The sequence below is a fragment of the Myotis daubentonii genome, chromosome 1, assembly GCF_963259705.1.
Source record: "Myotis daubentonii chromosome 1, mMyoDau2.1, whole genome shotgun sequence".
NCBI lineage: Eukaryota > Metazoa > Chordata > Mammalia > Chiroptera > Vespertilionidae > Myotis > Myotis daubentonii.
In genome coordinates this window covers 133,336,155-133,349,315 of record NC_081840.1, presented here as the reverse complement: position 1 = coordinate 133,349,315, position 13,161 = coordinate 133,336,155, and the positions used below count along the sequence as shown (strand labels likewise).

General features: G+C 40.4%; 1 protein-coding gene across 4 annotated transcripts in view; it reads right to left on the bottom strand.

The window, feature by feature from the left end:
* SLC39A12 (solute carrier family 39 member 12) overlaps positions 1–13,161 on the bottom strand; it is a 68,399-nt gene that overhangs the window by 38,167 nt on the left and 17,071 nt on the right. For all 4 annotated transcript variants that reach the window (XM_059660493.1, XM_059660503.1, XM_059660510.1 and 1 more), the window contains exons 5-6: positions 8,999–9,171; positions 4,309–4,480 (exon numbers count right to left, since the gene is read on the bottom strand). In XM_059660493.1, the coding sequence (XP_059516476.1) occupies positions 4,309–4,480; positions 8,999–9,171 (345 nt within the window). The remainder of the gene's footprint in view (positions 1–4,308; positions 4,481–8,998; positions 9,172–13,161) is intronic.

The following is a 13,161-nucleotide window of genomic DNA, read 5'->3' as shown; positions in this document are numbered from 1 at the left end:
TAAAGTTACCCCAATGACCTCTTATTAAAAAAGCACTGTGGGCCCGAGCTGGTGTGGCTCAGTGGTTGAGTGTCGATCCATGCACCAGGAGGTCACGGTTCAATTCTTGGTCAGGGCACGTGCCCAGATTTGGGGCTCGATCCTCAGTAGGGGGCATGCACCAGGAGGCAGCCAATTGATGTTCCTCTCTCATTGATGTTTTTCTTCCTCTCACTTGCTCTTTCTCTAAAATCACTAAAAACATATTTAAAAAAAATCACTGTGGCAAGCAAGGACCTAGCTCACCTCCCACTCCCAAGATATTAATTTCTCTCACTTTAAACCACCACCTCCATGGACAGGTAGTGGCAACGATACCCATCTAATCACACTTAAGCCTTTCGAAGGCAAGGCAGCAGTGTTACGATGGGAGCATGCTGCCTGGGCCCATGGAGACCCGTGTTTGTATACAAAGTGAGTACTTTCTTCCAGAGGTTCTCAAAACTACTTGCAATGTCAAGAGTGTTTATTATTCTCAATGACTAACATGAGTGATTGCGTTGGTAAAATCTGATCGATGAATGTGTAGCGGTTGGTAATAAACTTGGACAACCTACATTTTGGATTATTGCAATAATATTTTGTAACCTCTAAATTTATTCCATGTTTCTAGCTTCTAGATTTTTTGAAAAATATTCAGAAAGTACAATTTTTAAATTACTCAAACAAAAACAAATGTGTATGAGGGGAGAAGCCAGAGAGGAGGGAAGAAAGAGTAAGATTAATAGAGAGAAAAACGGCTTTCAGATATAAATGATTTGGAGAAAAAGTGTTACTCAAACCACCATTTCCCTTTGGTTGCAGATACTCTGCTATCTAGTTACTTAGACATTAGTAAGTCATGGAAAGCTTGTTTATAAACAATAAAGGAAGGTAATTACCAAATGAAACTGTCATTTCCTTTAGTGACTACATACAAATAAATAAGTTAAATCAAACAATATAGTTATCATAGTCTTTAAAGTCCAGTGTAGATTTTAAGAAACTATCACCTTAAAGCTAGCTATCACATAAAATAGCCTATGCTCATTATTCTTGTTCTGTTCTGGAACATTCACCCTCTACATTAGACCATATTAATGATTCTAGCTGATAACATGGTAATGGGCTTGTGATTTTTAAGATGACCTTTACTGAATTATAAGCTCTAATTATAATTATGACTTATTGAGTTATAATTTCTAAATTATATAGGAGTGAAGTATTAAAATAGACCTGGTGGTATATTCAGAGAAGGCAAAAAACTTTTAAACTTTGATTTTCTCGCTCTCCTCGCCATCCTTCCACTGCTAGGAATCTACTCTGAAGTGGTTGGTATTCAATGGATATAGAGGTTCAGTTTTGCAAGATAAAAACATTTTAGAAATCTACTGCACAGCAATGTGAAAATACTTAATACCACTGAACTGTAGATACTACACTTAAGAATAATTAAGATGATGAATTCATGTGTGTGTGTTTTTTTTACCACAATTAAAGTTTAAAAAATGATAAAAATGGTTTGGAATGGTCATACACCTAGAAGTTTTATTCTGTTCTAATTTAGTAAAAATACCTATGTTATAAAAAAGATCCCTAGAGACATTTAACCAAGTTTTATACCCCATTCTTCCACAAATAGATTCTATGTGGGAACGTAATACATAAAGACTTTTGAAGTTTAATATGAGAACCTGGATTCCTAATAAAATTCAAAGTTGCCACGTTTTTAGGGTAGCTACAAAAGATCATAAAATGACAAGAACTCACAAAAACAAATTGGGGTCTAACATTTCTGAGGTAATAGGCAAAGTTTCAAGTTCTGCAATCCTTCTCCCCCTCACCTGCCTTGTCCTGAGGGCAGCTCCCAGGTGGTATTGGAAGAGGATGAGCATTTCCTAACTTTTGAGTTTATAGATGTTTTTATGTCCTCTGCGAGCCAGATCGCACCTGCTCCCATATGGCAAGGACAGCCTGAAAACCATAAAATCTCTGACTTTTGTGGCCATCGGACTCTGCTAACTAACTTACCCCAGTTCCCTTGGCGTCATGATTGGAGTCAGGTGACTTACAGACAGGTGCTATGTCAATGTTTCTCATTGTTACAATAGAACTTAACATAATAAGATGATTGGACTTTGGGTGGTGGGCACACAAAGCAACATACAGATCACGAGTCATAGAAATGCACACTTGAAACCTACATGATCCTACTAACCAATGTCACTCCAATAAATTTAATTAAAAAAAGAATAGAATAGCCCGGCCAGGATTGCTCAGTGGTTAAGCATTGACCTATGAACCAAGAAGTCACCGGTTTGATTCCCAGTCAGAGCACATACCCGAGTTGTGGCTCAATGCCTAGTAGGGGGCGTGCAGGAGGCAGCTGATTGGTGATTCTCTCTCATCACTGATGTTTCCATCTATCTTTCTCCCTTCCTCTCTAAAATCAATAAAAATATATTTTAAGAAGAGCATAAATTCTTAGCCATTCCTGAGCAGCTACTTTGCATGGGTCTGAACCTTGATTTGTACATGGTAATAATGCTTTTTCCTGGAAACTGAATTGGAGGTGATGCTTCGAGATTGAATTTCACCACACTGTTTTCATAATAACATCTCCCTGTGTCCTCCCCTCTTCATCCTATATTTCTGTAATTTCAAAAGGCCAATACAAACCTTACCCTTTTGTTACATAATGCAACATTTTAAATTGAGAACACTAATGCTCTCTAGTGAGTGTGATTTGTTTGAATGTTTGAATTTTTCTTAGAAAGACTATTCCGTGGAAAGGTCTAGATTCTAGAAGGTCATCAGAGAGATAAAAACTTTTCCATGAATCTTCAGTTCATTAACCCATCCCCAGGGGCCTGTGTGTACCAAACACTGTGACACGAGGTGGAATACAGACATGCTCATGGAAGCTCTAGGTGCCATAGTTTGTCTGCCTCATCATTTCTGAGTCATCATTGACCACAAGGTGCTGAATTATTTAGCTGCTCACTTTTAAGAAAGCCTTCTCCTTCTCAGTAAATGTGGAGTTTTAGCTATGTAGGCCTGGCGTGTTTTTGCTCACCTAAAATCTTCAAATGAGTCTCTTGATGCTGCAGAATCTACTGTGAGTTAGAAGTGAGTAGCCAAACATTTCAGCTTTTATGGGCACTGCAGACTATCTCAAAGAAAAAGAAAGGTAACTCTGAAAAAAACATATATAAGGCCCCTAGGTCAATGGTAATATTTTAAAGGTTGCATATGTTAGCTCAAATTTTTTTTATCCATCATAGATGTTCTTAGGCAACCTTTTTTTTTCTTTTAAATATACAGTGCTTTAAATTACAAAATGCAAATTTGTACATATTATCTCATTTGAACCTCACAGGTACCTTTTTAAGCCTTACAGTAGGGTTCACCTACTGCCCTGATCCAAAGGGATACAGGCGAGTGCACTTCTGGGGGTGCCAGCCAGGCCTGGGAGGCTGGTACCTGCCTGCACTGGTCACCATCATGCCAGAGCAGCCTCTCTGGTGTACCCCAGTGTGCCTTCGTTTTTTGTTTTTTGTTTCGCATGTGCCCTGATGTGTGAAAGGATGGGAACCCTGTAGGACCTCACTGCTTTCCCACTGTGCAGAAAAAGAGATGGGCTCCGGGAAATAAGGAGATTGCTGAAGGTCACAGAGTTGGCTGGGGATAGAAGCCATGACTCAACTCTGCATTTCTGATCCCAACATTCCATGTGTTCCTTCTCTCATGCCATGCCACCTCTCGGCTATGCACTTCCCAGCTGGTCTATAACTAAGTCCGATAGAGGGGACCAAATCAATTTACATAAACCGTATACAAGATGTAAATATTCATTGAAAGCTAGCATAGCACAGTGGTTAAAAACAATGACTCTGGGGTGGTGAAGGCCTGGGGCAGGGACGGGGGCAGGCTAGAAAAGGTCAATGGGTGGGAAAGGGGGAGGGGACATAGGTAATGTTTTCAACAATAAAGATTTTGTTTTAATAAAAATAAAAGTAAACAATAACTCTGGGACCAGGTTCCCTGGGTTTGAATCCCTTACCAGAGGTGTGTCCTTGGGCAAGTCACTTAACCTCTATGTGCCTCAGTTTCCACATCTGTAAAATGGGGGGTAATTATCTCGCTCGTGGGGATGTTGTGAGGATGGCATGAGTTGATACATGTAAAATGCTTAGGACAGTGCCTGGATTATAGTAAGCACCCTGTGTTCACGGTTATTATCACACATATTGGGTGCATTCACTTTCTGAGGGAAGAATCCGATCTTACTCTCCAGAGTGGTAGGCGGAAGGTTTGCTTGCTGGTCCTTGGGCAGCTGGCAAGAGCAGCTGAGCAATTGTTGGATGATTCCTGGACTCATTTGCTTAAAGTCCTCCTTAGAAATAGGTGAAAGGCTATTCTGTAGAAATATCTCCACGAGTTGCCCAGCAGAGAAGCAAGTCTGTGTGGGAAAAACATACATTCTTACACAAACTCACCATCAATTGGCATTCTAGCTAAAATGGACACATGAAGCACAGCATTTAGCATTTACATACCAGCTAGTTGACAGAGCATTTGTCAATTGACATCTCTTCTCCACAGATACAATTGTTTTTACCTACTGATATTTACCTAAATCTTTGCCATTTTTATATTGTATAGGCATATGTATGAGAGATGAGGATTATAAATAAACAGGTCTCTAAAAATTGCCACAAGGCATTTGTCTATCTCAGAAGTGTTCAGGGTTGGTTTTGTGTATCAAAAATTACATTAAAAAGTTTTATTTTTTTAATTTTTTAAAAAAATATATATTTCTTTATTGATTTCAGAGAGGAAGGGAGAGGGAGAGAGAGAGAGAGAAACATCAATGATGAGAGAGAATCATCGATCGGCTGCTCCAGCACGTCCCCCACTGGGGATCGAGCCTGCAAACCAGGCATTTGCCCTTGGCCGGAATCGAACCTGGGACCCTTCAGTCCATAGGCCAACGCTCTATCCACTGAGCCAAACCAGCTAGGGCTAAAAAGTCTTAGTATGTGGGTGAGAGTGGTGCATAGTTCCACTGGCGCAGAGGGGTGCCTTCTATTGAAATAAGACTCCATTACAAGCCTTTGTGATCTTTAGTTACAATCAGTCAGGATTTTTTTTTAATTAGTAATTTAAAAGGCTTGTCTCCTCAGAGCCAATTATCTTCTCCTTTCTGCTCCCCTCTGCATATATCTACTAGTTTTCACAGTCTGGCCCTTTCTCTGATAGAAAACACCTGGACATAGAAGCCCCAACTCATGCGTCATTTGTTATAATGGAATATAATTACTTCATTAAAAATACTGACAACCAAAAGAGAAACTAGCAACAAACTTTGGTAATGAATCCCCCATAATAAATATTCTTATTGGAGAATGTCTAACTGGTAAGTGAAAGAGTGGAGAGGAAAACAGGAACAGAATGCCATGGACCTTCCCCCAGTTCATTGTCAAGAAATTGAATATTCTATTGTAAGCTTCTGTGCCCTTGATCTTTATTTGCTGTTTCTATGCTATTTAGATCGTTGTTTTACATTTCTTCTGAAATCACTAACAGGAATGTTCTTAAAAGGCAATGCATTATATTCTGTAACATTTTAAAAATAATACATTTTTTATTAAAAAGAAACTTGAATAAATATTTAGATTACTCAATGACCTTTAAATTTTCTTTATTCCTTTATATAAAACTTGAAAATATATGTATACTTGCGTTGATATCAGACATCTATGGTAATTTTACAAACGTATTCTAAAGCAATGGTTCGTGAACTTTCGTTTTGAGAGTCCCTTGGAGGGGGTTTTAAAGGCAGTGCTGGGTTCCATTCTCAGAGTTTACGACTCAGTAGATCCTGGGATGGGCCCTGAGAACTGGCATTTCTAACAAGTTGCCAGGTGATGCTGATGTCACTGACGCAGGGACAACACTCTAAGAACCACTGTTCTAAAATAGGAAGGATTGCCCTAACCCATTTGGCTTAGTGGATAGAGCGTTGGCCTACAGACTGAAGGGTCCCAGGTTCGATTCCGGTCAAGGGCACATGCCTGGGTTGCAGGATTGATTCCCAGTAGGGGACATGCAGGAGGCAGCAGATCAATGATTCTCATCATTGATGTTTCTATCTCTATTAAAATAAAATAGGAAGGATCCTCAGATCTAGTCTCCTATGTTAGGGTCTCACCCAGAGGCATGAGGAAGGTGATATGTTGTGGCAGAGGAGAATTGTAGAAGAGGTTGTTTTGTTTATTTTGCATAGTTAGCACAGAAAAATGATTATTATTGTTCTTAGAAAGTGCATGTCTTAAGTAATTTTTATAAAATAACCTTAGTTAGTTTGGCTCTGTGGATAGAGCATTGGCCTGCGAACTGAAGGGTCCTGGGTTTGATTTTGGTCAAGGGCACGTACCTTGGTTGCAGGCTCCTCCCAGCCTGAGCCCGGGGCACATGCAGGAGGCAACCAATTGATGTGCTTCTCTCACATTGATATTTCTCTCTGTCTTTCCTTCTCTTCCACTCTCTCTAAAAATGAAAAATATCCTCGGGTGAGGATTTAAAAGAAATCATAACCTTAGCCCTGGAAGCTTTTAAAGAGACTTCACAAACAAGGATTAATATAAGTATTAACTCTTGTCACCTTCAGTTGACTATAATCAGCATTGCAAGAGTCCATGTAAATAAATACCTTTAAAGAGAAAAGTAAAAAAGTGACAGAAATTCATTTTTAAAAGTATATAAAAGTAAAAATACATGATGCTGCCCAATCATGCATTCATCACTTATGGGAAGAGCATTCAACAGTGTTAAGAATACGTGAGAAACTGTACTCTTTTAAAATACAGATTGTGCTCAGTAAGAATATCTGAGATACAAATAACAAAAGCAGTTTTTATTTATTTAAATCAACATTTTCTAAACAATAGCATAGTTGTTAAGGGCACTGAATATGCTATCAGGCAACCTATGTAATAATCCTCAGTTCCTGTGAACTTAACTACTTACTTATTATCCCCATGCCTCCATTTCTCACCTGTAAGATGGATTAATATGACCTAACCTCTCATAGTTATAATAATAATTAAATGAGGCAGTGCAGGTGAAATAGCAGTCTAATACATATCAAGTACTTAATATATGTAAGCCATCATCATAGAATATCAATTTTTTTCTATTTTAAATGATTAGGGCAGGGAAGGATTCCATGGTCGAAGTTTGAGAAATCCTAGATTAAATAAGAATAAAGAAGTTTATTTACTAAAGGACTTCACAAAACAGTGCAATGTGTTATCTCCAGTATTTCACAAGCTCATTTGACCATAGCACCCATTTTTAAAAAGCATCACAGTACACTAGTGAATGTATTTTGGAATACAACTTTAAGAAATATGGATATGTTTATAAGATCACATATCACCCTTTCTCAAAAACCATTTCAATGCTACCTACTATACAAATATTTCTCTGTTGCTCACAGCCCAAAGTAATCTCTTTATATTCTAATCTAAATTAATCTAATCTAAGTTTAAAGTATGCATTCATTAGTATTATAAGTATTTATGTAATGTCTATATCCCCCCACTACCCTGTAATCCTGCAAGCTCCATAGGAGCTGTGCCTGTTTTTGTTCAATTCCATATCCCTAATGCCCACAATAGTGATTGGCACATAGTAAAGTCTTAATATATGTACATTGAATTAATTATTCATGCATTCAACATAGACCCAAGGGAGGAAAAAGTAATATATCTTATTCTCTTAAAAATTGTGGCCTCATGTTTATGTTTGCAGAGAGCCACTTATAGAAGGGGAAAAAAATGACAATTCTGTGGAAACTAGGGGCCCGGTGCACGAAATTCGTGCACAGGACGGGGGGGGGGGGGGTGGAGAAGATTCCCTCAGCCCGACCTGCACCCTCTGTCATGTTCCGGGACCCTGGCCGCTCCGGGCCTAGGTGCAGGCCTACAGGCTTGGGGCTGCCTAGCTCCCGAGGCCCCATTTTATCAAGAGAACAAAGTCGGCATTAGTTACAGCCCTCACCAAACCCAGCGCAGTGCGTCTGTGCATACAACTGCCTCGTTCATGTGCCTGCTTCGCCCTACTGAATTACTAACATCTTGAGGACATAGCTCTGTCTTATCCTGCTTCACCTTCAGTGCCTGGCCTGGTGCCAGGGACTTGGGAGTGTTTGCTGAGTGAGTGAGTGAGTGAGTGAGTGAGTGAGTAAATAAATGAGTAAGTGAATGAGTGAATGAATGAGCGAGTAAGTGAATGAGCAAGCAGCTATGGGGTGCCCCACTCCCGGCTACCTGGCGCCCACCCCGGGAAGTTCCCACCCCACTCCCGACTGTCCAGCACCACACTCCCAGCTGAGTAGTTCCCACCCCACTCCCGGCTGCCTGGCACCTGCCCTGGGAAGTTCCTGCCCCACTCCCGACTGCCCAGCGCCCACTCCCGGCTGAGTAGTTCCCACCCCACTCCAGGCTGCCCAGCGCCCACTCCGGGAAGTTCATGCTCCACTCCTGGCTGCCCAGTGTCCCACTCCCAGCTACATAGTTCCCGCCCGGCTCCCAGCTGCCCAGCGCCCTGCTCCCGGCTGCCCGGCACCCGTCCCAGGAAGTTCCCGCCCCACTCCCAACTGCCCAGTCCCCCAGCCCCTCCTTCAGCGGAGGCCAGATCGCCAGGGGCAATCCAAGCCTCCAACTCCATGTCCGCCACCATCTATGTTGGGTTAATTTGCATATCACTCCGATTGGCTGGTGGGTGTGGCTTGAGTGTAGCAGAGGGACGGCTAATTTGCATGTTTCTCTTTTATTATATTGGATAGAATATTCTTACATTTAAAAAAAAATACATATTATCCTTTAAGGTTTCTACAACTCTTACGCCACTTTCAGAGCTGGGATTTCTTTGACATTGGCAAATGAAGATATAAGAGGAATAATGACAATACCTGATCCCAGGAAATTGGACCATCCACTGACTCTTGGTTCATGGATACTGATAGATTAGGGTAACTCCCATCATGAATTGTTACGTTGTTTTTTTTCCTTTGAAGCTGATGGACTTGATCTTTTCTGTTACAGGTAACTTTGGTCCAGAGAGTGTTGAGGAGTTGGTCTAGTTCTAGAAATTTTATACAAAGTAAGTGTCACATAGAATAAAGACAGGTCAATTTCAGAATAACCACAATTTCACATGACCACAGCATTGATATTTTATTAAGTAAATTTAGTTCTAATGAAAAGAAAATTTTAGCCAGAACCGGTTTGGCTCAGTGGATAGAGCGTCGGCCTGCGGACTGAAGGGTCCCAGGTTCGATTCTGGTCGGGGGCATGTACCTGGGTTGCGGGCACATCCCCAGTGGGGGATGTGCAGGAGGCAGCTGATCGATGTTTCTCTCTCATCGATGTTTCTGACTCTCTATCTCTCTCCCTTCCTCTCTGTAAAAAATCAATAAAATATATTAAAAAAAAAAGAAAAGAAAATTTTATTTTGAACAATAATAAATAACATTTATACTTCACATGGATATTGGTTCCTTCATAAGATCTTGGCTAATCTTTGGGCCTAAGCTGGCAATCAGACATCCCTCTGGCAGCCCGGCAGCCCTCGGGGGATGTCCACTTGCCAGTGGGGAGCAGGCCTAAACTGCAGTTGGACATCCTTAGAGCTGCTGAGGAGGCAGGAGAGGCTCCTACCACCACTGCTGTACTGGCAGCCATCAGCCTGGCTTGTGGCTGAGCAGAGCTCCCCCATGTGAGAGTGCACTGACCACCAGAGGGCAGCTCCTGCATTGAGCATCTGCCCCCTGGTGGTCAGTGTGTGTCATAGTGACCAGTCATTCCCAGTCTTTCTGCTGTTAGGGTCAGTTTGCATATTACCCTTTTACTATATAGGATAGAGGCCTGGTGCATGGGTAGGGGCCGGCTGGTTTGCCCTGAAGGGTGTCCCGGATCAGGTTGAGGGTCCCGCTTGGGTGCCTGGCCAGCCTGGGTGAGGGGATGATGGCTGTTTTCAGCTGGTCACACCCCCTTCAGTGTGGGGTTCCCCACTGGAGTGCCTGGTCAGTTTGGGTGAGGGGATGATGGCTGTTTGCAGCTGGTCACACCCCCTTTAGGGTGGGGGTCCCCACTGGGGTGCCTGATCAGCCTGGATGAGGGGATGATGGCTGTTTCCAGCTGGTCACACCCCCTTCATGGTGGGGGTCCACACTGGGGTGCCTGGCCAGTCTGGGTGAGGGGCTGAGGGCCGTTTTCAGGCTGGTGTGTGACTGAAGCTCCCAACCTCTCCTTTTTTTCTTTTTTCTTTTTTTATTCTGGGATTTATTTACCTTCTGTGGCTATCACTGGAACTGAGAGCCGGCTTTAGCTCTGAGACCTCGGCTGCTGAAAGCAGGTATCTAGTTTGTTTGGGTTCTATAGTTGAAACACTGTTGCAAAGCATGGGGTTTGTTTAGCCTCTATATTTGCAACATTGTTTCTTAGACTGCAGTTCAGAGGTCAGCAGCAGCAGGCGGGGAACCTTGGCTTCCTCCTTCACTGGAGCAAGCAAGCCAACTATTTGCTTCAGCTGCCTGGCTGCCAGCCGCCATCTTGGTTGGCAGTTAATTTGCATGTCTCACTGATTAGCCAATGGGAAGGGTAGCGAAGTTACAGTTAATTACCATGTTTCTCTATTATTAGATAGGATACTAGGGTATTAAATGACTTGAAATGCAATCAGCAATGTCCAGACTGGATAAACAAATTTTGGGGGGGGGGAAAAATCTGCAACAAAATAGAAAAGGTGTGGGTGGTATTGGAAAAGGGAAGGTATGATACTTAATAAGAAACTAAAGGGACATACACATAATTTCCATTTTACAGACCTCATGTAGACCCTGTTTTAATAAGAAAAAAAACATGTTTAAATTATGAAAATGTCAACATTAATGGAAATTTTTACATTAAGGAATCATTAATGTGATATTGGTAATAAGGTGATCTTTAAAAAAAAATTCTCTCTTTTAGTTTATATACTAGTAGAAATATTAAGACTGATTATTCGCTTCAAAATAGTCAAGTAATGAGAGAGGATGGAGGCAAATATAAGAATATCCAGTCGATGGTAATTATTGAGGCTACATACTGTGCATATGTGGGTTCATTATATTATTGTTTATACTTTTGTTTATGTTTAAGAATCTCTATGATAAAAAAATTAATAAACAACAACACTTAAAACTAGCATACTTCTTTTCCTCCCAACCCAAAATATAATCAATTGCAGTGGAGCTGTAGCTCAGAGGTAGCTGTTAGAGAAAATGTTTCATGACTCCTGTAATGAGTATCTAATTGAACTGAGATGGAATGGGGCTCTGAGATGGAGTTGAATTCTCAAATGCAAAAGTGGCTGATTTTTTGGAGTGGTGAATAAACAATACCATCTATAGATGATGTATTATAAAATTGTACACCTGAAACATATATGATTTTATTAACCAATGTCACCCCAATAAATTCAATTTAAAGAAAACCTATTTGAAAAAATAATAACAAAAATAGACATACAAGTCCAGAAATCATAGAGTCCCAAATAAGATTAACCCACAGAGGCCCACACAAAGACACATTATAATTAAAATGCCAAAGAGAGAATCCTAAAAGCAGCAAGAGAATAGCATTAGTTATCCATAATGGAATTCCCATAAGACTATTAGATGATTTCTCAACAGAAATTTTGTAGGCCAGAAGAAAGTGGCAAGAAATATTCAAAGAGATAAAAAGCAAGAACCTACAACCAAGATTACTCTACCCAGCAAAGTTATCATGTAGATTAGAAGGGCATATAAAGGGCTTCCCAGAGAAGAAAAAGCTAAAGGAGTTCATCACCACCAAACCAGTATTACATAAAATGTTAAAGGGTCTTCTTTAAGAAGAAGAACGATCAGAAATATGAACAATAAAATGGCAATAAATAGTTATCTATCAACAATTTAATCTAAAAAAAATATACAAACAAGCAGAACAGAAACAGACTCATGGATACAGAGAACATTTTGACAGTTGCCAGATGGGAGCGGGGTTAGCGAGATGGGTGACACTTAATATCTTTTATGAGCAATTATTTAGATGTTTTAACCAGGATTCATGATTAATATCTAAACAATTGGCTTTAACCTTACAGCACAACTTGCCTCTAACTGTATTTTGTATTGCAATATGATGTCTCTTCCAATTTCTTTAGAGTAATCAAGCCCTCCAGTGGCATAGATTTTTTATATTAAAGTACTTGAAAAGTGGAGTCATTGCATGCCTTCCCCTGAAACGGAAATTCTATTGCTAAATTTCTCAACTCCTGGTTTTCATATCAAAGTTATTCTCAGGATAACATGCCTTTCCTGGTTTCTTTCCTAGTCATGACAGCTAGGTAACACGGTTTCATTGTATTTCAATTTTAACAGAACATGTAAATAAGTTGTAGAAAAACACATCTGTCATTCAATTTGTTGTGCAAACATGTCCAGAGAAAGATCAACACTGAATTGTATGGCTACTAGTTCTTAATCCCTGCTTTCAGAATTGGGAGATTTATACAGATCATGAGGGTATTGTTTGTTCCTTAGTAAATTCATATCTCCCTTTATGTTGTGACTTCCCAAGAGGAAGTGTGTTGGCAGCAGCACCAGCTATTATGCAACACACCAGGATCCCTTGGTGTGCAAAGTTGGGCATTTTGATGCAGATTAAAAAAAATAAGTCCTTGCATTTTTTAATGTCTTGCCAAGAACAAAGAAATCTGCAAAACAGATATTCTGATTCTATTCCTGGCATCTTAGAGCCCCAAATACCTGGCAGTCATGGATGTAACCAAAATAGATACTTTATATTACTTTTATTTAAAATTAAATTACTTACATTTATGGTTACAAGTAAACTGCTACCCATGCTTTTGCACCATTTGGCATTCTACACAATATTTTGCCACCCCTGTCTCAGCACTACGTACTAAATAGGAAAGTGTTCAGTCACTGTCATGGCAGATCATTAAAAACTCTCACTTTGGCTCTACATTCATGATTTCATCATCACTGCCGAAATGAGCTAAGTCCGTATTTTTGCTTCAGCATCACAT